This window comes from Antechinus flavipes, chromosome 4, assembly GCF_016432865.1.
Source record: "Antechinus flavipes isolate AdamAnt ecotype Samford, QLD, Australia chromosome 4, AdamAnt_v2, whole genome shotgun sequence".
Taxonomy (NCBI): domain Eukaryota; kingdom Metazoa; phylum Chordata; class Mammalia; order Dasyuromorphia; family Dasyuridae; genus Antechinus; species Antechinus flavipes.
In genome coordinates this window covers 321,354,839-321,379,866 of record NC_067401.1, presented here as the reverse complement: position 1 = coordinate 321,379,866, position 25,028 = coordinate 321,354,839, and the positions used below count along the sequence as shown (strand labels likewise).

General features: G+C 35.6%; 1 protein-coding gene across 4 annotated transcripts in view; it reads left to right on the top strand.

The window, feature by feature from the left end:
- Positions 1-24,683, top strand: part of MAP7 (microtubule associated protein 7) — a 229,801-nt gene extending 205,118 nt beyond the window's left edge. For all 4 annotated transcript variants that reach the window (XM_051997827.1, XM_051997829.1, XM_051997828.1 and 1 more), the window contains 8 exons: positions 251-440; positions 3,918-4,101; positions 5,038-5,139; positions 5,787-5,837; positions 5,946-6,003; positions 9,962-10,049; positions 19,923-20,149; positions 23,875-24,683. In XM_051997827.1, the coding sequence (XP_051853787.1) occupies positions 251-440; positions 3,918-4,101; positions 5,038-5,139; positions 5,787-5,837; positions 5,946-6,003; positions 9,962-10,049; positions 19,923-20,149; positions 23,875-23,885 (911 nt within the window). In that variant the 3' untranslated portion in view covers positions 23,886-24,683. The remainder of the gene's footprint in view (positions 1-250; positions 441-3,917; positions 4,102-5,037; positions 5,140-5,786; positions 5,838-5,945; positions 6,004-9,961; positions 10,050-19,922; positions 20,150-23,874) is intronic.
- Positions 24,684-25,028: the final 345 nt, after the last annotated feature.

Here is a 25,028-nt window from a genome sequence, read left to right as displayed (position 1 = left end):
GATTTGTATGTAAATAAGGCCTTGTGTGAGAAGAATTAATGTCTACTTTGCTGTGTATGTTTAAGTAAAACTTTTTTGTCATTTATTGCCTAAATACAGGAATAAAATTTTGCAGCAGGTTCTTGAAGCCTCAGAATTTTTTCTTGCTGTTTTTTGGACCCTGAATTATAAACTGAGAGTCTCTGGACCATTTTGTCTGTTCTTTTCATGGGATTTGTTTCCATTGAATTTTATTTCTCCTATTGAACAGCTGCTCCAGCCGCTCCAGCATCAGTGCCATCCCTGCCAGCCACTGCACCTTCATCTGGTTTGGGTAAGACCTCTGCAGGAACCACTGACCCAGAAGAAGCCACAAGACTGTTGGCTGAGAAGAGGAGGCTAGCTCGGGAACAGAGAGAGAAGGAAGAACGGGAGAAGAAGGAACAGGAAGAGCTTGAGAGGTAAAAGAGCAGAGTTGCTTTTTTGAGTAAGGGTCTGCCAGAAAAATCATATCTGAATGATAAATGGATCAATCCTTAAAATAATATTGATACAAACTAAGTTTTTAAAAATGCAGATAGCAGGCATTTACATAGTAACATACATTTGACATATAGTGGGGCTGTTTTTCATTCCCTGTGGCAAAACTGTCCATTCATATCTTTTATAAGGCTCAACTAAATTAACACTGGGCACTGAAAAGGCAAATCTTTTCATATCCTCCTTATCTAGAGGAATAGAATAGAAACAATCCTTGATGTCTATAATCCAAAGAGGCCATTCTCTAGGCAACTGAGTAGGAAATGGAAGTCCAGGCTGAAGAGTTCCCATAGTTTCCATCTGTTCATTTACCTTTCTTAAATCACTTAACATCCTCCATTTTCCAGATTTCTTTTTTGTAATAAATACTGGAGAATTCCAAGGACTTAAAGAAGGTTAGATAATACTTTCCATATTTTATCTAATCCTCACAAAAACTTTGGAAGGGAGGTTCCATTATTACCCCATTTTATAATTAGGAAAGCAAAGGCTGAGATAGTTTAAGGGTCACACAACTAGTGTCTGAAGCGGGATTTGAACTCCACTCCTTCTGACTTCAAGTCCAAGTAAGCTATTTCAGAAGCCTTATTAAGTAGTATTCATCTACCCATTTGGTTTTTTTTTAAATAATAATTGTCTGCTTATGAAGAAACTTAATAATTTAAATGAAACACAAATGCTTTATTCCTGTGGTATTTTGCTCAGATGTTATCCCAAGATGTTAGACAGTAAAGTCAACAAATTTACTCCCCACATAAGCCAGTTAGTCTTTCCCTATGGGATAGGGTCAAACTATCTTTTAACTCTGGCCAGTAAATTTGCAAGTGCTTGACCTTGGACACCAACATGGAGTAGTGTAATAAGTGCTGGTTCTGGGTCAGCAGGCTTGCTTTCTTTTTCTTTCTTTTTTTTTTTTTTAATATTTTATAATTATTTTTAAAAGTCACCCTTTACCCCCTTTTTATTTAATATTTTATTTCCCCTCAGGTACATGAAAAACAATTTTTAACATTTATTTTTAAAACTTGGAGTTCTATATTCTCTTTCTCCCCCCAACCCATATCAAGAAGGCACATGTGAAGTTATGTAAAACATTTCCATAAAAGTCAATACATAGACCTTCCCCTCCAAAAAAATAAATAAGATAAACTGAAAAAAAAAGTGTTTTTTTAAAAAGTATATTTCAATCTTTTTCAGACAGTCAGTTATTTTTTGTGGGAATGGATAATTATTCTTTGTCATAAGTCCTTCAGAGTAGTCTTGGATCATGTACTACTGAGAATAGCCAAGTCATTCACAGTTGATCATTCCACAATTTTGCTAGACAATCCAATTCACTTTTTCATGAGATCTTAAAAATCTTCTGAGAGCATCCTACTCATCATTTCTTATAATATTCCATCATAATCACATGCCGCAGTTTATTCAGCCATACCCCAAATTGATAGGCATCCCCTCAATTTTCAGGGGTTTTTTTGCCTTGAGAAAAGAGCTGCTATAAATATTTTTGTGCATTTAAGTTCTTTAACTTTTTTTAAAATCTCTTTTGGGATAAATGGGTATTTTTAGATCAAGGAATATGTATGATTTTTATTGCCTTTTGAGCATAATTCCAAACTGTTCTATAGAATGGTTAAATTATTTCACAATTCCACCAACAATGCATTAAGATCTCATTTTCCTCACATTCCCTCCAACTATTATCCTTTTCCTTTTGTGGCCCATTAGTCAATCTAATAGGTATGAAATAATACTTTATAACTATTTTAATTTGTATTTCTCCAATCAATATTGAATTAGAGTATTTTTGTATGACTATAAATTGCTTGATTACTTCATCTGCAAATCATATCTTGATCATTTATCAATTGGAAAATGATTTTTTTTATCTTTGACTGAATTCCCTATACATTTGAGAAATGAGGCCTTCAGAGAAACTTGCTTCAAAATTCTTTTCACAATTATTATTGCTAACTTTATTCCCCCTTCCATTTATTCTATTCTCTCTCTCCTTTCACCCTGCCCCTCCTCAAAAATATTTTGCCTTCTGACCACATCCTCCCCCAATATGCCATCCCTTATATCACCCTCTTTCCTTCCTCTCCTACTTTCCTGAAGAGTAAGATAGATTTCCATACTCATATTGAATATTTATATTATTTCCTTTTTGAGCCAATTCTGATAAGAGTAAAGTTCACTCACTTTTCTTCCCTTCCCTTGTTCCCTTTTACTGTAAAAGCTTTTTCTTGCCTCTTTTACGGCAAATTATTTGCCAGGTCTTAATTTCAAAACCTAGTTTTGCCACTTACTATATGTGTGATCTATTAGGTAAATCACTTAACCTTTCTGGGCCTCAGTTTACTTATTTATAAAACAAATATTTTATATTTATATTTATTTATTTATAAAATTTATAAAATGAAGGGAATGACCTCAATGATCTGAGGTACCTTCGTGATCCATCATGTAATAATGGGATTAGGATTCTTCCTTTATTAGGCAGAATGATCCAGAGAGCAGCTGGATGGCACAATGAACAGAGTGCCGGGCTTGGAGTTGGAAAATTGTTTCAGTCATTTCCAGCTCTTTGTGACCCCATTTAGGATTTTCTTAACAAAGAAACTGGAGTGATTTGTCATTTCCTCTGCAGATCATTTGACAGATGAAAAACTGAGGCAAACAGAGTTAAGAGAGGGTGACACAGCTAAGTCTTTCTGACCCCATGAGCAGCTGGGAGAGAATGTAGGACTTAGAATCAGCTAGGTGGCACAGTGGATAGAGCACCAGCTCTGAAGTCAGGAGGACCCGAGTTCAAATCCAACCTCAGACACTTACTAGCTGTGTCACCCTAGGCAAGTCACTTGACCCTATCTACCTCAGTTTCCTCTTCTATGAGCTGAAAAAGGAAATGGTAAACTCCTCTAGTATCTTTTATCAAGAAAACCTCAAGTGGGATCATGAAGAATTGGACATGAAAATGACTAAATAACAATAAATGACCCATTAGAAATAGGTCGATGCAATTCCATCTCAATTACTGGCAAATAACTTAAGGTTCATACTCATGGTCAGAGAATAGTAAACAGACCCTTTATACATGGACTGGTTTTTCTGAATTTCTTTGAAATGAAAAGTTTCCATTTAGTCACTGAAGCAGCATAGTATTAGATAAATCTCAACTTTGGAGGACAGTTAAATCTCTGAAGGTGTGAACCTCCTATAAGATATATAAGGTAACTTATTCTCTTTGGACTTCTTGAAATATTCACATTTTATCCTTTATCGCTATTCAAAGTTCTCAGTGGAGATTTTCTGCCAGTCATATCAGCCAATAATCTCTGTAATAACCCACAACTCAGAACTCCTTCAGGCAACTCTTTGTCCTGCTCCCTTCCCAGGAGGAAGAAGGAGGAATTAGCTCAGAGAGTAGCTGAAGAAAGAGCTCGTCGAGAGGAGGAGGCCCGAAGGCTCGAGGCCGAGAGGGAGCAGGAACAGGCCCGGGAGAGGGTAGAACAGTTGCGGCGGCAAGAAGAAGAACGAGAGAGACGCGAAAGAGAAGAAATGGAGCGGGTCCAGAAACAGGTGCGTGGATGCCTGGAAGGGGGGAGCATGTTCTCAAAGGCTTAGGAGCCCCTGTGATCACTCCCTTTCTGTCTCCAGTTTAGTAAAAAAAGTGTTCTTGCTGCTGTTTATAAAAGACATTAAGGTAGAGACTTTGGACTCAGATCAGCATGCAAACCTTCTGTCTCTTATTTCTTGTATGATCTTGGGCAAGTCATTTAACTTATTTCCTCAGCACTTAAAAAGTAGTAGTTGTTGGACTAGATTGCCTCTCAGGTCCTTTGTAGCTCAAAATCTAGGATCCTGTGTCAAATTTCAAATCTCAAAAGGAAATTGTATTTTTCATTGTTATTAATTTGTGGTGTTTAATCATTTTTCAGTCGTGTTCAAAACTTCACTACCCTATTTGGGGTTTGAATGGTTTGCCATTTCCTTCTTCAGTTCATTTGGCTTATCAGGAAACTGAGGCAAACAAGTTTAAGTGATTTGCCCAGAGTTACAGTCTCTAGTAAATGTCTTGAGGCCAGATTTGAATTAAAGCAGATGACTCTTTCCAACTTTTCTCCTCTTTTACTCTCACTATATTTCTGTAAGATCAGTGGAATTAAAAGTAACCATGGCAAAAATGCTAAGGATTGCATTATTCTTAGACTACAGTAAGTTAGTAATTAATAAACATTTATTATTAATATTTATACATAAATAAATAAAAATAAAATGCATTATAATAAATCAAATTGAAGATCAAAGAAGAAATGAGACAAATGGAAAAATGTATCTTCTGCTTTGCACATTTTTGTACCTACACTGGGTACTGGTTGTGATGTGTATGCAACTAAGGCCTTGTATAAGAAAATTTAATGTCTATCTTATTTTGTATGTCCAAGTACACTTTTTTGTCATTTATTGTCTAAGTACTCATTCGATGGTAAAACAAAGGACCTCTATTTTCTTCAGAGAGAAGAAGAAGCCCGCTTACGAGAGGAAGCCGAGAGGGTTCGACAAGAACGAGAAAAGCATTTCCAAAGAGAAGAGCAGGCGCGCTTGGAAAGGAAGAAGGTAACTTGACACGCTGCTTACAGCAATTGTGCACACAGTTTTCTGGTCATTTATGCTATCTGGAGGGTGTTTAGAAGAAACTGCTTCTCCATCCCCAGCTCCTAAACAATAAAACTGTTCAATGGTCCCAGGAAAATAAGATCCTTTTCTCTTTCCATTAAATAATCCATTCTGATACTCAGCAACCATTACTGTAAGGACATTATTTCCTATGTCTAACAACACCATACTGCAACTCCTAAGTGAGAAACTCTCTCTTTTGTTCAGTACCTTGTCCCTTCTTGGCAGAGATGGGGGACTATATTTAGGGAGTATTGTATATGATGCTAGAGGTGACTGGTGTATTTGTTGATTTTGCTGAATTGCTTTTCCCCTTCCCCTTTTTCTTTGTTATAATAATTGTTTCATTGGTTAGGGGAAGAGAGAGGGACCTTTTTGGAAATGAAAGTGATGTAAAAACAAAAAGGTATTGATAACATTTTTTTAAATATGTGAGCACAATTCTGACATATTTCAGACACAGTGATTATTTCCTCCAAAATTAGCACAAAGGTCTGAAAACATCGCTTATTTGCTTCATTTGTAAAATGTGCTGGGCTCACTCTATTTCTAGATCTAATTCTGGCTTGCTATTTCTTTCTTGGTAGCGACTTGAAGAAATTATGAAAAGAACCAGAAAAACAGAAGCTACAGATAAGGTAATGACATTCTTTCTTCCTTACTGGCTTAGAATAGGATTGGTTTTTTTTCTTCATCTATTTTCCATTACTACTCTTATTTATAAAATAATGTATTTTCTTTTGTAGAAAGCAAATGACCAGAGAAATGGAGACATAGCCAAGGGAGATACTACAGTTGGAACAGGTACTTGCTTCACTGTACTCTCAGAGACACCCAGAAATATGAGATCACATGTTTAGAACGGAGGAGACCCCAAAAGCTATGTAAACCAACGTTCTATTTTATAAAGAATTTGAGGGTCCCAGGAATCTGATTTGTCTAGGATCACATAGATAGTAAATGACAGCCAAGATCTAAATCCAAGTTTCCCAAGTTCAACTCTTTTTTTTCCACTGCACCATAAGCAGATGAATTTAGAAAGTGTGTGTTCATTCAGTCTTCAAGAAGTTTGTTGTTTTTTAAAAAATGAAATTATGTAATTTCTCAATTGTAAGTGTTCCAAGAAGTCATCTAGGTCATATTCATGGTAGAATTCTGACCATTCAGAAATTCTAGGGAAAGACAAATCATTGCCTTTATTTCCTTTTTTTTTTTTTTTTTTTTTTGGCTGAGGCAATTGGGGTTTAAGTGACTTTCCCAGGGTCACACAGCCAGGAAGTATTAAGTGTCTGAGCCAGATTTGAACTTTAGTCCTCCTGACTTCAGGGCTGAGCTCTATCCACTGCGCCACCTAGCTGCCCCATTTTTATTTCTTTTAAATGAATTAAACGTAAGATAATAATGAGTCTGTTTTATGTTATTTAACTGAAATTTCATTTACTACTTACCATGTAATAGATCAAAATGTATGCTTTCTCTCCAAAAACTTTTAACTTATTTAGGCGTTTTATGCTTGCAGCTGATGTCTAAAAAAAGCCTTTCTAGTTTGCAGAACTATCCTAACAGTTTAATAATTAAGAATTTGTTGAAGTTCTTAGTAGAAGTTCTGTTTTTTAATAGCTTAGTCATGCAAATACAGTCAGTCCTTAACCTATAAATAGGTTTAATTCTGAAGAAACAAAACTTCTATAAAGGGACTTTTAGGGTACATCTTCCTATCCAAATAGTGCTATAATTGATTACTTGGTTCCCAGGTCAGCCTGCAAAAACTTATTTGATCCATAATGTACTTTTTATATTGATAGGAATATTTTTATATTAAAAAGAACTTTTTTTAAAAGTAGCAACCAGAGCACTGGCCCTGCAGTCAAGAAGACTTGAATTGAAATTTTGCCTCAGATGCTTGACACTTTGTAGCTACATGACCATACGCAAGTTACTTAACCCCAATTGCCTTAAAATAAAAATTAAAAAAAAAAAAAGCTTCTGTGAGAAAAGGCATTACCCATACCCTTCCACTATATAATTAATTTGTCTCTTCCCCCATCCTACTTCATATAGTCTTTTTCTTCCTGACACTTATATCTATTGCACTAGAATTGGGGGCTTCTTATTTCCTACCTTCTGGCCAATAGAAGAGGGATTATCCCCTTGTTCTGAAATACTGGGCTATATATTCCAAAGGGACATGTATCCTCTCCAAAGATTGTGTCTCACCCAGTGCTTAGCTTTGTATATAAATGGCAGATGGTTAATGTTTGTTGAGTCTAAACATGGGTACTCATGGCTGGGGCAGAGGTTCCAGCAGAACATATACCTAGTATTTGGAAATATTAGAGGATAGATACCACTTGTAATTCCCAGAAAAAGTTATTCATATGTTATGCTCTTTTTCTGGGCAACATAGAGATTGCCACCTCTTGTTGAATCTGAAGTTTCTCTTTGTCCCCCCTACTATACTAAAAAGATGAAGCTTATAGGTAGATAGCTGTTCACAGATGTATGTATACCTGCGAAGTTTGTATGTATAAAAGTATGTATACATTCATGTACATACACGTATGTGTATATACTCATAAGTGTATATGGGTAAGTACAAGTGTTAAAAAAACCTTCGACAAAAATGAATCTTATAAGTTATCTCTAGGGTCATTTATCTGAATCTGTCCTTATCCTCTAGAATCCAATTGTTTCATTTGATGCTCGAAAAGTCAATGGATTCCACCAAGATCTGTTTGGAGTCTTCTGGTACTCTGGGTGTTTTCTGCCTGTGAATTTTAGTAGCTTTGGTTTCCCCATCTTTAATACCAGCTGCTTCCTGCCTTCAGTTCCCAGGGTCTTTACAGCTCCTACAGCTTTGCTTTAAACCTGACATTTAAGTTTGTGCCAGATTGCAAAATGAACTCCCTGAAATTGCTGTGTTGTTCTCTCATTATAGCTCTTAACCAAAAACGGCTACAGATTTACTTGAAACCTTGCTCCCTGGTTGGCACAGCCAGAGTAAACAGCTGCAGGCCTTTGAATCTTACCTTAAATTCTGGGATCGGATTTCTAAGTGGCTGATATCACTCTATCTAAAATAAGCATGAGTAGTGCTTAACCTTAAGGTGGCACACTTGGAAATAGAAAATTCCTATGTTATGAGATCTTGAGAATTCAAAGCAAATGTACTTTGTACATTTTCTTTCTTTCTTTCTTTCTTTTTTGCTGAGGCAATTGGGGTTAAGTGACTTGCCCAGAGTCACACAGCTAGGAAGGGTTACGTGACTGAGACCAGATTTGAACTTAAGTCCTCCTGACTTCAGGTCTGGTGATCTATCCACTGTGCCATCTAGCTGCCCCCTTTGTACATTTTCAAGACAAATATATTTCAAGATTTTTTAAAATTTCTTTTTTGGTGACTTGCAACTAAAATGTGAAGATAGCTCTAGAACAAGCCTGAGGGCTACATTACTTCCATATTTATGACATGGTCTTAAGCAAAGATCACACAATTGGTATTCTGATGGAAGTGGATCTCTTCGATAAAGAGAGCTAATTCAGTTTCAATTGATCAAAGATGAATAGAAACAGCTACACCCAAAGAAAGAACACTGGGAGATGAATATAAACTGCTTGCATTTTTGTTTTTCTTCCCGAGTTATTTATACCTTCTGAATCCAATTCTCCCTGTGCAACAAGAAAACTGTTCGGTTCTGCACACATATATTGTATCTAGGATATACTGTAACCTATTCAATATGTAAAGGACTGCTTGCCATCTGGGGGAGGGAGTGGAGGGAGGGAGGGGAAAAATCGGAACAGAAGTGAATGCAAGGGATAGTGCTGTAAAAAATTACCCTGGCATGGGTTCTGTCAATAAAAAGTTATTTAAAAAAAAAAAAAAAAGGAAAAGGATCAATGTATACAAAAAGTATAACAGTTCTTTTAGTGATGGCAAAGAATTGGTAATTGAGAGTATGTTCATCAATTAGTAAATAAGCAAATAAGTTGTTATTATGATTGTGATGGAATAACCTGGTGTTTTAAGAAATGGTGAGCATGATACTCAGAACAAAACCTGGAAAGACTTACATGAACCAAAGCAAATTAAAATGATTGGAATCATGAGAACACTGTTCACAGTAAATAATATTGTACAAAGATCTACTAGCTATTCTCAGCAATGCAATGAATCAAGACAGTTCTGTAGGACTTATGACAAAAAGTGCTCTTCATCTTCAGAGAAAGAACTGGTGTAGTCTGAATGAAGAGCAAAGATACTTTTTCTTTACTTTTGTTTTTTCCAGGTTTTTTTTTTTTTTTTTTTTTTTACTGTTTTTACTTACAAAATGACTTACATTAAAATATGCTTTACATGAATACACTTGTATAACTTATATCAAATTACTTGCCTTCTCAATGTAGGAGGAGGTGGGAGGGAGAGAATTTGGAACTCAATTTTTTTTTTATGTTAAAAATAAATTTTACATGTAATTGGGAAAAAATAAAATATTTAATAAGAAAAAAGGTTAAGGGGAAAAAAAGATCACACAATTGCTTCTGTTTTAGCATTATATATATATTTTATATACTTTTTTGCTATACTATATATATATATTTGGTAACTGTAATTGACATTTAGATAGTACAGTACATTACTTCATATGACTCCATTAAGTGAATATACGTGTGTGTGTGTGTGTGTGTGTGTGTGTGTGTGTGTGTGTTAACCAGAGGCTTAAATTTTTTTTTAATGTCTTATCTCTATGGAAATATCCAGAGATATCACCACTTCCATGCGTGACAGACTCTTCAAGGAATGGAGAACCAGTGACTGACCCTCATCAGCCAATAGTGACTATAGACAGGTGAGTCAAGCAAGCAATGGAGGCTTTGGGGGTCCTTGAAAGATTATTTTTGGCCCCAAAAGACCTTTTTTTTTTTTTTAAACAACTATCCATTCCTTAAATATTTTTCAAAAAGAATCTGGTCTTGTATTTTATGTCATCTTTTTGTTTTTGCTTTAATGAGTGTATTATAAGAAAAGTTTTGGTTTCCCTAATAACAAAAAAAAAAATAAAAGCTAGAATCTATGTAGTGCCTTAAGATTTACAAAGTTTACATATTCATTTCATCCTTATAACAGCCCTGTGAGATGGGTACTATTTGTGAAATTTATTTTTTTTAACTAAATAAATGCTTTTGCACGGGCTATTCCATGCCTAGAATAAAAGCAACAAGAACTACATTTTTTTTATTACAGCTTTTTATTGTCAGAACATATGCCTGGGTAATTTTTCAACCTTGACCCTTGCAAACACTTCTGTTCCAACTTTTCCCTTCCTCCCCTAGATGACAGGCATTCTCATACAGTTTCTGGCTACTACAAAGAGGGCTGCCACAAACATTTTTGCACATATGTGTCCCTTTCCCTTCTTAAATATCTCTTTGGGATATAAGCCCAGTAGTAATAACTACATTAATTAAAATTTATATGTACTTTCATATATATTATCTCATCTTCACTTTCTGCCGCCCCCCCCCCCCAGTTCTCTTCAAGACTCAATTCAAGTACAGCCTTATTTCCCTAATTGTTAGTCCTCTCCCTCCCCTGTGTTATCACCATGCATTTAGTTGTTATTTATCCTTATTGATGCATGCACTGTCTACACCTTTAGTAGACAAAAAGCTTCTTGACAGCAGGGACTGTTTCACTTTTGTCTTTGGATTCTCAGTGTCTAGCACTGGGCCTGGCACAAGGTAAGCATTGAATAAATGCTTATTGATTTCTTTGAAAACGCCAGATCAACATGTCATCTTGACCCAAAAATTTTCTCCTTTTTTAATAATAGCTATCATCATCAACAACATCATTATTATTATTATACTGTAAGCTCTTTGAGGACAAAGACTTATCTTTTGGCTTTTTTTGTAGCCCCAAAACATAGTGGTCACTTATAAGTATTTATTAATTAATAATGAGAATACTTATAACAATAGCTAGAATTTATATAGTACTTGAAAGTATGCAAAGTGGGGCAGCTAGATGGTACAATGGATAAAGCACCAGCTCTGCAGTCTGGGAGACCTGAGTTCAAATCTGCTTCAGTTATGGAGTACTTCCTAGCTGTGTGACCCTGGGCAAGTCACTTAATCCTAATTGATTTTCCTCCCTTCCCCCCCAAAAAAGTACAAAGTGTTTTCCAAATAGCATCTGATTTGTAGCTCACAATGATGCTGGGAAGGAGGTATTATCATTATTTTCATAGTAAACTTGCATCCAGTTAAATCCTTGGATCTCTTTCAAAGAAAATGTTGCAGAGCCATGCTCCTTTTAACATACATTTCTTAAGTTTAAGGAGTCTAATGTGTAAGTAAATGTGCTACTTTTTTGAGACTGATATCCTCATTTCTCATTATACAGATTAGAAAACAGAGGCGGACAAATTACATGACTTGCCTTATACAGCTAGTGTCCGTGGTATGATTTGAACTTGGGTCTTCCTGACTCCAGTCAAGTGGTTTTTTCCACTGCACTTCCTCTCTGCTTTGAGCCTTGTCTATTGGACACTTGACAATGAACATTTCTTGAAATTTTAGTTTGGGGTTCATTAATTTTCAAAAGAAAATGAGCTAATATTCCTGGGGGGGGGAAATATTTATTATTTGTATATTTAAATATATTATCTTGAAACTAGAATGTCAAAGAGAACTACAAAAGATGACTTGATTAGTTTTTTTCATTTCACCAGGGCATATTCATTCTCTTCAGTGATCAGCCTTGAGTGATGGCAGATGACAGTAGAGTGATTCATAAATTTGTACAATTATGAGTAATTTAAGAAACCCATATTTATATGGCGTATTGATGACAGTGCCTCTTAACTAAGACACTGCAAGGAATAGCAATTAACTGCCAACAGTAGACGTGATCTAGGAAATACTCCAGGTCACATGAAGTTCATGTCCTTTTCACCTCCTGTGCATGGATATCAATATTATTTGCGGCCACATTTTCAGATAGAAAATGGTAGCAGCATATTTTGTGATTGTGTGTGAAACGACAGAAAATTTATAGAAATATTTAATAATGCTATCGAAAATATTGACAACCCTTTGAACTGTGGCTAAGCAAAAACTAGTAATTAACAAAGTTTTTATCTAGCATTTTTTACTTTCTAGAATTTATTTTTGAAACATCTAAAAAAATCTAAAATAAGAGTTTTCATTTTCTTTAGCCAGGGCTAAAACTAGTAGATGCTGAAACCTGAAGGGCTTCAAATTATTTTATAACATTTGGGCTTTTTTCTGCTGTCAAATGTAGTTTTCCATAACCCTCTAATGAACACTTCCCTCAACTGATACTCTGTAGTGTGATAAGCACCACTTGGGAGACAGCATCTCCCTGTTGGCATCTCTTTTTGTCTGTGGAATTTTGCGGCTCCTTGAAAAACTGGCGAGATTATCTCTGCTGAGAGCAAGTTATTAACAATGATTATTTGGCTGCACTGAATAAATGATGCAAAGCCAGTTCATAATTGTCTTTGACATGTAATGGGCACTAGCTTTTTCTCAGTCCGAAGCACACCTTAATTTCTATAATATGATGATATACTCTCCTTTCAATGATTGTCACATACTAATTTACTCATGACATCCTTAATGTTTTTTATAGAAAAATAAAAGCAACGATTCAAAAGTGTTGAAAGAACTCCATACTTAATGGAGAAAGAGAGACAGAACACAGTGATAGTTCTAGTAGTTGGCTAATAAGTGAACTAAATTATGTCAGCTGAATTCTTTTACTCCATTAGTATGGTTTTGTCCTTACATCAAAGAGCTTGCCACATGATTCTTTATGGCTAAAGCAGACCTAAGGCTTAGTTATGTAATAGTGGGATAATTATCAGATTAATAATCCTGAGCCTTTTCTTGAAGCCAGAAACTACTTTGGGAGGGTCATTTAAAAAAAAAAAAAAAAAAAAAAAGACACTATATGCTTTTTTCTATACCTGACAGATTATGTTTCTCTTCATGCTCAAGGGGAACAAGTATTTTGCAGGCTATTACTGTATTTTGAAGGCATTAATTCCATCCTTGGCAAAATTTTGCAATAGATAATCAAGTAGTCTGACTCAGGGAGTAGTCACAATTTAATTACAAAGAATCAACACAGGTCTGTGCACATAACTCACTGCAAATTCACCTCTTAAAATTAAGATTATGAAACTAAAAGACTAGGCATAGTATTTTTGGATGAAATGCAGAGATTGTTGTAACAAGGCCTTTAGGCATAATGAGAAAATGTTAGTTGGATATGTAACTGGTTTAATTACTTTTAAAAAAGTGTTAAATCAGTGGACCAGTGTCTAATATTTCCATTTTGCAGTTGGGGAACTGGAGCAGATGGAACCTGGATAACTTGCCCAGGGTCATAAAGTATCTGAGGCAAGATTTGGAATCAAGTGTTTTTGACTTCTAAACACAGTGATTCTAATTATTGCACAATTTGGCTATTTATACCATTGTACTTTAATGTGTCTTTTTTAAAATTATGATAAGAATATTCTGGGTATCTTCCCCTTCTTTGCAGAAGTAAAAGATCCACAAGTAGTTTATGTTGTACATATTTCCAGAAACTCTTGGAGAGGGATATAGGGAAAATTTTAAAAGGTGTTTATGTGTATTTCAATACATTTATTTAAAGAAGAAAAAAAAAAATCAATGGACCCATATCAACCTAACAGGTAGCTGTAGCCTCTACTGTACAGTTCCATTCTCAGCTCTGGAATGGAGCTCTTTTTTTCCAGTATTTTTATCAGTGATTTACTTGAAAATCTAGATGAGATAGCATGCTTTTCAGCTTTGTGAATGACAAATCTAAGAGAAATAGATAATGCACTAGTTAAATTCAGAATACAAAAAAAAAAAAAAAACACACACAAAACCCTTTAACTGGAAAGATAGGCCAATTCTAATGAAAATAAAATGTAGCTGGAGATATGTAAAATCCTACCTTCAGGCTCCAAAAAGCAGCTACTCAATGGTGGGATAACAGAGATATGGCTAGAGAGCAGGTTACATTGAGAAATTAAAGATTTATAGTTGATCATATATTCAAGATGAACCAACATAATAGCATGACAACCAAAAATAACTACTATAACCTTCAGCTGCACTGATAAGTGTATATAAGGATGTGCAGAACAAGAGTCTGGTATTCCCCCATATTCCAAATTTATTAAACCACATGGAATTTTCAGCTCTCATTTCATCCACCTTAAGTCTCCAATATAGCTTTGGCTGGGGGGAAGGGGAGTTTTTTTGTTGTTCTTTGATGTTATAATTTGATCCCATAGATTCAAATATCTTTTGTGTATATTATTCCAATATTCACCTATGCAGCCAAAGCTGCTCTCCCACAAATGGCCAAAGCATGATATTCGGAAATAGATACCCTATTGACACCTCAAATTCCTTGTCAAAAACAGAGTGGCAGCCCTGGAGTCAGGAAGACCTGAATTCATATCCAGCCACAGAGACCGTGTGATCCTGGGCAAGTCACTTCACCCTTTTTGCCTCAGTTCTTCAAATAAACTCAAAATAAACTGGAAAAGGAAATGACAAACACTTCATTGCCAAGAAAACTCTTAATTAAGTTCTTCTTAAGAAGAACTGGACGGGACTAAAATGGCCAAACACACAAGAAACTCACCCTTCTTCAAACTTCCCTATTGTTAAAAGCACCTTCAGCTTCTCACTCATCCCCTCCCCGGTTTAAACAACTACCAGGTCTTGTCAGTTTTATCTCTACAACACCTTGAACACTCAACTCTGTCCAGCCTCTTAGTTCAGACCCATATCACCTCTTACCTGCCCTATTGCAATAGTCTTATCTCATCTGCCTCCCTGTAGTCTCTCCCCACTCCCTACAATTGCCAGAATGTCACAGTCATGCTAGTTTCTGTGCCATCCTGCCTCTCTCACTCACTGCAATGACTTCCTGTTATCTATGATCAAATATCAATCTCTGACATTTAAAGCTCTTCACAACCAGGCCCTAGGCTAGTTTTGAAAACTTCTTTCTCATGATTTCTCTCCCCCTTTAAGGCTGTCCAGCCAGACTGTTTTGTGTTGTGTTCTTGGATGTGAATTCTCATCTCCCACCTCCACACTTTTGCCCTTGCTCTCCCTGATTAAAATCCCCATGCCTTCCTCCCTTTTTCTTAGAATCTCTTTTGTTCCAAACTCCGCTCAAGTGCCATTTTCTAACACGTGAAGATTTCCAACTCCTCAAGCTGCTACTACTCTTCCAAAGTTTATCTTGTATTTATTTTGCATCTGTTCTTTTAAGATCAAGTTCTGGTCCTGGAAGGCAGGGGTTGCTTTCCCAAGCTGCTTGTGCTGCTCCGAGCACAGGGACCCCTAGTGCTTGGTGTCTCAAGTCTATAGTAGAGAGTAGAGAGTAGGTAGAGAGAAGGGAAGGAGAAATGAGATATTTCCCACAATTCCAATGCAACTGATTTCCTTTAAAACAGCTTTTGGTGTGGAACTTTGTTAAAGGCCTTGTTCATATGCTTATTTATTCCTCCAAGGACATTCAACAGATAAGTACAATTTCCTTTGCAGAAGGAAATCGTTTCCTTAGCATTTCCTTATTCTTAGAGGCTCAGTGCTTATCTTTATTAATTGGTTAAAAAAATCCAAATATTTATATGGGCATGTACACCCCAGGACTTGAAGATTCTATTAGTTTGTTTAGTAGGAAAGTGAGACTACCTAGTTCCCAGGGTCCCCTCTTTAGATCTGGGGGATAGGAGAGAAGGATAAAGGGAAAGAACTAGTTGCCTTGGTAATACAGTTTAAGATATGCAGTGATCAGTAGAACACAGCAGAATTTGTTCTCATTTGGAAACCAGTCAGGAATGAACACCCTTTTGTTCAGATTGGAGAAGGCCCACTTTTTCTCTGGGAAGGATAAAGGGAGGAACTGGAGCTAGGCCAGGTTAAAGGCAAAGACACAAAGGAGAAGAGAGGGGCCAAGGAAAATGGGTATCAAGACCCGAGAGACTTTGGGGAATAAGGAAAAGTGATTAGAAATCCCACTGTCTTATATTTTGAGACGAGCTAGAACTAAAAATAGGCAAGGGACAAGGTATGAAGCTCATGGAAGGATGCAGCAAGGACACTTTTTAATATTACATTTTTATATGCACATTTTTTAACATCAGAAAATTCTATTTCCCATGGCACATTGGTATGTGCCTTGTGTTGTCAAGTTACCATAAAGGTTGTTTTTGGTGGACAGTAATTCATAGGAGACCCAATTTTCAATCCTTGCCTAGGGCACATAAAAATCCAGATTCTATTCCCAATGGATAGATATAAATGGGGGAGGGCTTGGAGCAGGAGGATCAAACTACCTGTCATGAAAGTCCTATTTTCAGGGAAGTTCTATTATTTTCTTTTTTAGAGAGGGAATTGGCATTGGGTTATATTCTGAGATGACTGACTTGTCCCTAGTCCAGAAGTTTACCAGTGGGAATTGAGAATATGAGAAACAGAAATAATAGAGAGAAAATTGGTTAAAATTTAGTGACCACTTAAATTTGGTTATAAAAAAGGCTTAAATATAACTGAGAACAAATACCGAGAGAGTGTTCTCTATAGAGTATTTTGGAAGAAAGATGGTAAAGAGGTTTTAAAAGGAGAGGAGGGATTTCAAATAAAGTTGAAGAAACAACCATGTAATACCAAGCATCCATGTTGAAATAGGAGTTCGATCAATCAAGAGCAGGGGTCCTCAAACTTTATAAATAGGAGGCCAATTCACTGTCCCTCAGACTGTTGAAGGGTCGGACTATAGTAAAAGCAAAAACTTTGTTTTGTGGGCCTTTAAATAAAGAAACTTCATAGCCCTGGGTGAGGGGGATAAACGTCCTCAGCTGCCGCATCTGGCCCGCGGGTAGTTTGAGGACCTCTGATCAAGAGTAACAGCAAGTGGACAATGTGTAGTGCTATGAAAACAGCACATGGACATAAAAGTCAAATGATCATGTACTTGACTTTCTGGGTTAGGTCTTCAGAACCAAAAAATTTGACATCCCGAGTCCAACTCCCTAATATTATTTCTTCATCTATAAGATGTAATCAATAATATTTGTATTTATTTTATAGGAAATGCTTTGAAAACCATGGCATGCTTTTAAAATACAAAACTGTGTTCAAATTTTAATTACTGTGGTCATTAGTTTGATCAGATTCCTTAGCATGTTGAAAATCCCCATTCAAGCATAGGCCTAAAAGAAAGGCAACCATAGGACTGTAGTCAGAGCATTGGGTTTGAATTGTGGATCCAGTACTTAATCACAACTATGGCACAGAAAATCATCCAAAAATTTCCTAGAAATAATTCACAATAATTCACTTTAGCAAAGTTAGCAAAGCAAGATATAAAATAAACCACACAAATCAGCACATATTATTGACAACCCAGACAAAATGAAATACTTAGGAGTCTACTTGCCAAGACAAACCCAAAAACTATATGAATACAATGACAAAACACTTTTTATACAAATAAAATCAGATCTAAACAATTGGAAAAATATCAATTGTTCGTGGCTGGGTCAAGCTAATATAATAAAAATAACAATTCTAGCTATACTGGTCTACTTATTCAGTGCCATACCAATCAAACTGACAAAACATTTTATAGAACTAGAAAAAGTAATAACAAAATTCATCTGATAGAACAAAAAGTCAAGAATATCAAGGGAGGGGCATCTAGGTATCATAATGGATAGCGCACCAGTCCTGAAGTCAAGAAGACCTGAGTTCAAATCTGGTCTCAGATACTTTTAACACTTCCCAGCTGTATGACCCTGGGTAAGTCACTTAACCCAATAGTCTCATCAAAAGAAAAAAGAAAAAAGAATATCAAGGGAATTAATGAAAAAAAATAAATAAAGGATGATTGCTTAGCAGTACCAAACCTAAAACTATTATAAAGCAGCAGTAATCAAAACCATTTGGTACTGGCTAAGAAATCAGGATAGTGGATCAGTGGAACAGATTAGGTACACACAACATAATAAAGCCTACAGCAATGTAGTATTTGATAAATCCCCCAAATTCCAGCTTCTAGAATAAGAAATCATTATTTGACAAAAATTGCTGGAAAAACTGGAAAATAATATGTCAGAAATTCAACATAGATCTACATCTCACACTCCATACCAAAATAAGGTCAAAATGGATACATGATTTGGGCATAAAGGATGATACCATAAACAAATTAGGAGTAAAAGAGATAATTTACCTATCAGATCTTTGGAGAGGGGAAGAATTTGTGACCAAAGAAGAACTAGAGAACATTATGAAGTGCCAAATGGACAACTTTGATTACATTAAATTAAAAAAGGTTTTGCCCCCCCCCCCCCCAAAAAAAAAAAAAAAAAACCAACTCTCAACAGAAACAAGATTTATAGCTAGTATTTCTGATAAAGGCCTCATTTCTAAAATATATAAGAAACTGTGTCAAGTTTATCATTCCCCAATTGATAAATGGTCAAAGGATATGAACAGACATTCAGAATTTTCAGATGACAAAATTAAAGCCATTTATAGTTACATGGGAAAATGCTATTAGTCACTATTGATTTGAGAAATGCAAATTAAAACAACTCTGAGGTACCACCTTACACCTCTTAGATTGGCTAAGATTACAGAAAAAGATGATGATAAATGTTGGAGGGGACGTGGGAAAACAGAATTAATGCTGGAGTTGTGAATGATCTAATCGTTCTGGAGAGCAATTTGAAACTATGCCCAAAGGGCTATAAAACTATACATATCCTTTCAACCAGTGCCATTACTGGGTCTGTATCCCAAGGAAATCATAGTAGGAAAGGCATCCACATGTACAAAAATGTTTGTAGCAATTCTTTTTGAGGTAACAAAGAATTGGAAAAACAGTCCATGCCTATCAGTTGGGGGATGGCTGAACAAGTTGTAATATACGAAGATAATGGAATATTATTATTCTATAAAAAATGATGAACAAATTGATTATAGAAAGACCCAGGAAGATTTACATGAACTGATGCTGAGCAAAACAAGAAGAACCAGGAATACATTGTACACAATAATGGCAAGAATGTGAGATGATCAATTATGAAAGGCTTGGTTCTTCCAGTAGTTTAGTGAACCCAATATACTTTGGACAGAAAATTCCATCTGCATCCAGAAAAAGAACTAAGGAGAATGAATATAAATTAACACATGCTATGTTCACTTCTTATTTCTGGGTTTTTTTTTTTCTTTCCCATGGTTTTTCCCTTTTGTTCTGATTTTTCTCTCCCAACATGATTCATAAAGCAATGTGTATTAAAAAAAAATAAACTTGTTACAATAAAAAACAAAATAAAAAAATCTTTACGACACAAAATGACCTGGATCTCAGTTTCTACATCTGGAAAACGAGAGAATCAGACTCACTTCTAAGGTCTTTTCCAGCTCCAAATCTATGTTCTTATGTCTTTGTCAAAAAGACAAATTGTCACTGACTAAAAAATAAAAACCTGGCTGATATTGCCATTTATGTAGCTAATAAAGTAATGAATAATGTTACAAGAGACCTTTTTATGATGTAATGGTTGACTGCCTGAAAAGAGAAATGCCCATTTTTATTTTGACATTAAGTCTTATTCTTTAATTATATTCTTTTAAATGTTTTCTAGTACTCTCAACACTGAAAATCAACCAAATGAAAATGGAGTGTCTCTTCAGAATGACACCTTTGAAGAAATTATAAACTTACCCATCGGATCTAAACCATCCAGATTGGACATCACAGACAGTGATGGAAGCCCAGAAATTCCTTTGAATCCTATTTTAGCCTTTGATGATAAGGAGACTCTTGGGCCATTGCCTCAGGTAGATAGTGTTCAAACACAGCAAACAGCAGGTAAGTTTGCCTAGGACTAGTTGTTGTAATTGTCAGAAAACTTCTGAAAAATCAATTGGCTTGTACCTTATGAAAGGTATGGAGACTATATAAGCTTTGCTCCTGGGTGTCACCTGAAAGGCCTTGTACATTGGAATTCAAAGCTTTATACTCTGTAGAAAAAACAGCCACTAGGTATACTCTGCTGAAAATTGCTGTAAGGATAACATCCAGTAGGATGAATGAATGACCTCTAAGGTCTCCACTAACCAACTGCTCAAAGCAGGTATCCCTACTCTCTGCCTTCCTGTATTTGCACAAGCTTTTTGCTTCAAGCCTAAAAATCATTTCTTCTTCATCTTTCTCTCTTCCTTTAAATTTTAGCTCAATTAGCTTTAGCTTTAGATTTTACCTATTCTATGAAGCTGTCTTGGATTCATCTTAGTTGTTAGCATTCCCTTCTCCTCTAATTCTCAAATCACTTTGCTTAATTTCTCCCTTGCTCCTTTTACTCCTTACCTTGTTTTAGACCAAATTATTGTGCACTTCCCAAGAGAATGGGAGCTTCTTCAAGGAAAAGATTTTATTTTTTTTGTCTTGGTATCTCTAATATCTGGCACATAGAGAGCTTAGTCCTGGAGAATAGAAAACTCAGGGGGATATAACTGGCCTCAGGAATTTGAAGACCTGTCCTGGAGAGAAGGATTAGGTTAATTCTATGAACATTGACTGGAAATTTCATTAGGGCAAAAATTTAGGTTTTATGGTAAAACAAAAAAACTGCCCAACAATTAAGGCATCTGGAAGTAGAACACACTGCCTTAAGAAGTGGTACGCTCTCTCTTCTTGGAAGGATGAAAGTAGAGGCTAGACAACCACTGATCAACTATGTTTAAGTGGACATTTCCTTTCATGGATGGGATGTCTAGATGGCTAATGAGATCTAACTCTCAATTTTTGTTTCTAGTATAATCCTCCAGAGACACAGCGGGCATTCATTCCCTCTTAGACATAGCAGCTGTTCAGAGACTTAGGCATAGTGATCATGGACCACCTAAGTCTTTCCTCTTACTCAAGTATCCCCTATAGATTTTTCCTTTTATTTTCAAAGATCACCAAAAAATGCATATCTTATTAATCTATTTGATGTGGTCTATGAAATGATGCATTATTACAAGTTAAATGAAGCAAAGACCACATAACTTGTCTTCATGATTGTTGGAACAGATCATTTGAATTTAAGAATCTGTGATTTTAACTTGTTTGAACAGGCCTTTTTTTTGGTAGATGTAGCTAACTTGCCACAGTAAACAACTGAAATTTGTCCTTTGATTAGGGATCATTGCTGCTATTGAAAGTATCTGCCTGCCTTGTTGGAGCCACAGTCTCTAATGGTCATGGATATCAAGAAGCTTTTGCTCAAAAAGAACGGCAATTAGAGGAGCCAGTGTTAGGTCATTTAGAGCATCATGTGTCTTGGTCCAGATCCCAGTGGTTACTGTCAGCACCAAGTATTGCCAATGGCAGTCCATTGTATTACTGTGTGATGGAGTCATATAATCAGTCCCATCACTGTGGCCTTAAGAGTAAGTGGACTACAGGGGCAGCATGCATAGTGGGTAGAGAGCTAGCATCAGTCAGGAAGACTTGGGTTCAAGCATTTTTTCTGATAGATACTGACTGTATCTTTAGACAACTTAAAGTCTAAATTTCAGGCCAATGATAGTTTGGATTAGTTGGGAAAATTTTCCTCAATGGGAGTTCCCTAAGGATATCACAGATTTGGTTCAAAAAAGGAAAAAAGAAAAGAAACAAATGGACTAATTGCTATGTTCCTTTTCCTTCACACTTTCTTTGGTTTCTATTTAGCTTTCTGCCAAGGCAGGTTGCTTTGTACTGTCTCACATGTGAATCTTAACCCATTGTGAAGAAAGCTGATATAATAAGGGATGTTTAATCTGCTGAAATAAATACTAGTAGACCTGGCGTTTTAGGTTCTAGTAGGACTTAACACCGAGGTTTTTCAAAAACAAATTACACAAAACACTTCCACAAACATGTATTATCCTGAATAGAGCCCTGGAGGCATTCCCAGGTTCATGTAATTCTCTCCCCTTGGAACTTATACTGTCACATGAAGTGACACAAATTTGGAATACAAATTGCTGTAAAACCAAATGATACATAAATAAGAAATGCCCAACAAAATTACATGAAGAAAAGGGAAAATGGATTAGTCAGGCCAGGAAAGATTTCATGGATAGGAATTTGTGTGTGTGTGTGTGTGTGTGTGTGTGTGCGTGCACGTACGTATGCATGCAAGCAAGCTGAGAGGATGGGAGACAATGATCAAAGCCAATAGAGACACATAAGTACCATAAATGAGATATGGGATATAACCAAGTTTGGCTGGAAAATAGAATATATAAAGTGGAATAGACTTGAAACAAACCTAGAAAAATATAGTGAAATCAGATTGTAGAGAGCTTTGAATGCCAGACTAAAAAAATTGACCTTTACTTTAGTAGACAGATCTTTGAGACAAAGAACATAACCAGATCTATACATGAGTAATAACTGGTCTGTGAGCTGTAGATGAAAAATGAATGATTAAATAAAAATGGATTAAGAAAATGTTGTAGCTCTTTAGGCACGTAGTAATGAGAACCTAAATATCAAGATGCTGAAAATGGAAAGAGAAGACATGGACAGAAATGAGAGATATGGATCGATGGGAATTAATGAATAATTGGATATGGAAGGAGAAAGATGGAAATATTCAAAATAAAAATAAAAAAAAAAAAGCCTACTCTTTCTTCTAAGATAAGTACAGCTCTGGACATAGAGAATTTGAAGTGTCCTAAAAAAAAAAAAAAATCTAAGTAGATACAAATGTCCTAAAGGCAATTGTAGATGGCAGGGTTGTGAGAGATCAGGACAAATTACAGATTTGGAAGTAAACTGCACAGAGATGAGACCTACAGCCGAGAGACTGAATTTAACAAAATAGAATAGAGAGAAAAATGGTCCAAAGACAAGGGCTTTGGAGTCAAAATAGAGAGAAAAGGGACGATTAGGCAGGCAAGACAAAATGAGTAAATGGTGTTTTGAAACAAAATAGATTGTCTAGTAAATGGGGATGGTGGACAGTGTCAAATAATACCAAGTGGTCAAAAGAGAATGAAAACTGAAAGAAGGCCATCGAATGTGGCAGGTAGGATACTGGTCAACAAATAAACTTCCTCCTTCTACTTAATTGGCTATTAAACCGTTGAGAGCAACATTATTTCTCCTTATGTGATAGGAAACATCCTTATACAATTTAATTTCTTCTTGCCCAGAATCAAAGAGAATGAAGGAATTCCAGTTCTCCATTTCTCTGAATTTAGGCAACATTGTTCCAGGCATGTCTCAAGACTTATGGCTCCTTTCCTTTGGGTGTTTTCTGGGCACCTAATGCCTATCTCTTGTTAGCACCTCATCCCCTTTGTGGCACTTTCTATTTCTGCTGCAAGTATCTTTTTAAAATATTATATATATATATATATATATATATATATATTAATTATACACACACACAATAAAATATCATATTAACAAATTAAAGATCCCTTGTCTTCCTAGTGGTAGTTGCAGGTTTTTTGAATTTAAGAATGTATAAACCTGACTGATAAATTTTACATTCTTTGAAAAGGTTTTTCATGTGATTGTCATAACATATTTCTTTTTTCTGTCTCCTAATATAGAAGTTATATGACCATTTCTTCTGAAGAACCAAAGGTGAAGTTTAATAAGCATTTCTACAGTTAATGGAATTCCTTCCATGCTATGAAGGAGTGTTTTTTTTTCCTTCCTCTCTCCAGTTTTCTAAAGATTTCTTGGATATCTTTTTGAGAGACTTTATCAAAACCAGCTAAAGAAACCTTGGGGAAAATAGACTGGATCGCCTTTCTAATAGTTTTTGCCAATAGAAAAAAAAAAGTCATGCTTCCTATACTCGGCACTTTTAAATGGCTTTTTTCCAAACGTGCTCCTTCTTAGCAAATCAATATGTTCTGTGTTCTTTGAAAGACCAAATGCACTGGGATTTGAAAGGGATGGGCTAACTGGGATGATAGACATGATTTTTCAGGTGGATGTCTTTGTTTTAAATGCTGTAATGTAAAATTGGCAACAAAAAATTTATAAATCTAATACTTGAAAAAATAAATACCTCCTTCTCCAAGTAGAGCTAATGGGGGGAGGGGTGTTTAAATTAAGCCTGTTTGTTTAAATATTTTCACTGAGCTCTATTTGTAGGGGCAAATGATAGGCTTCTGTATCAGGTTCTTGTAAATGCAACTCCTACATGGACATTCTGTAAATTCAGCTATCATTACTTATTTCTTGAATCTTCTTTTGAGAAAACAAACAAAAACATTTTAAAATGTGAAAAAATGGAAAGCATTATTTTTTCATGAATGAGAAATAATCTGCTGTACTCTTAAATAATGTATTTATGAAGTTTGTCCAGTTTCAAAAAATTCAAATAAATTAGAAAAAATGTGGCAAATGACCTTTGTAAACTTTTTTTAAGCTACATTCATTCTTCAAGTACCATAACAGAATGGGTCCCAATGATGTAGGCTAATGTAAAATCTGAGGTCTCCCCTGATGAAAAGAGCCATAAACAATGAAGTCATATCAACATTAAACATAACATGCACCAAATATTATAGCATCTAAATTTTTGAAAAAGCTGAGTTAAGGAGGAAATAGACAATAAAACTGTTAGTAGGTGACCTCAATTATATTCAATAATGGCAAATGGAAAGACAGATTCAAATTAATTGGAAACTAAAATGGGTCAAAGAACAAATCATATGGAAGTGGATCTCTTCGATAAAGAGAGTTAATTCAG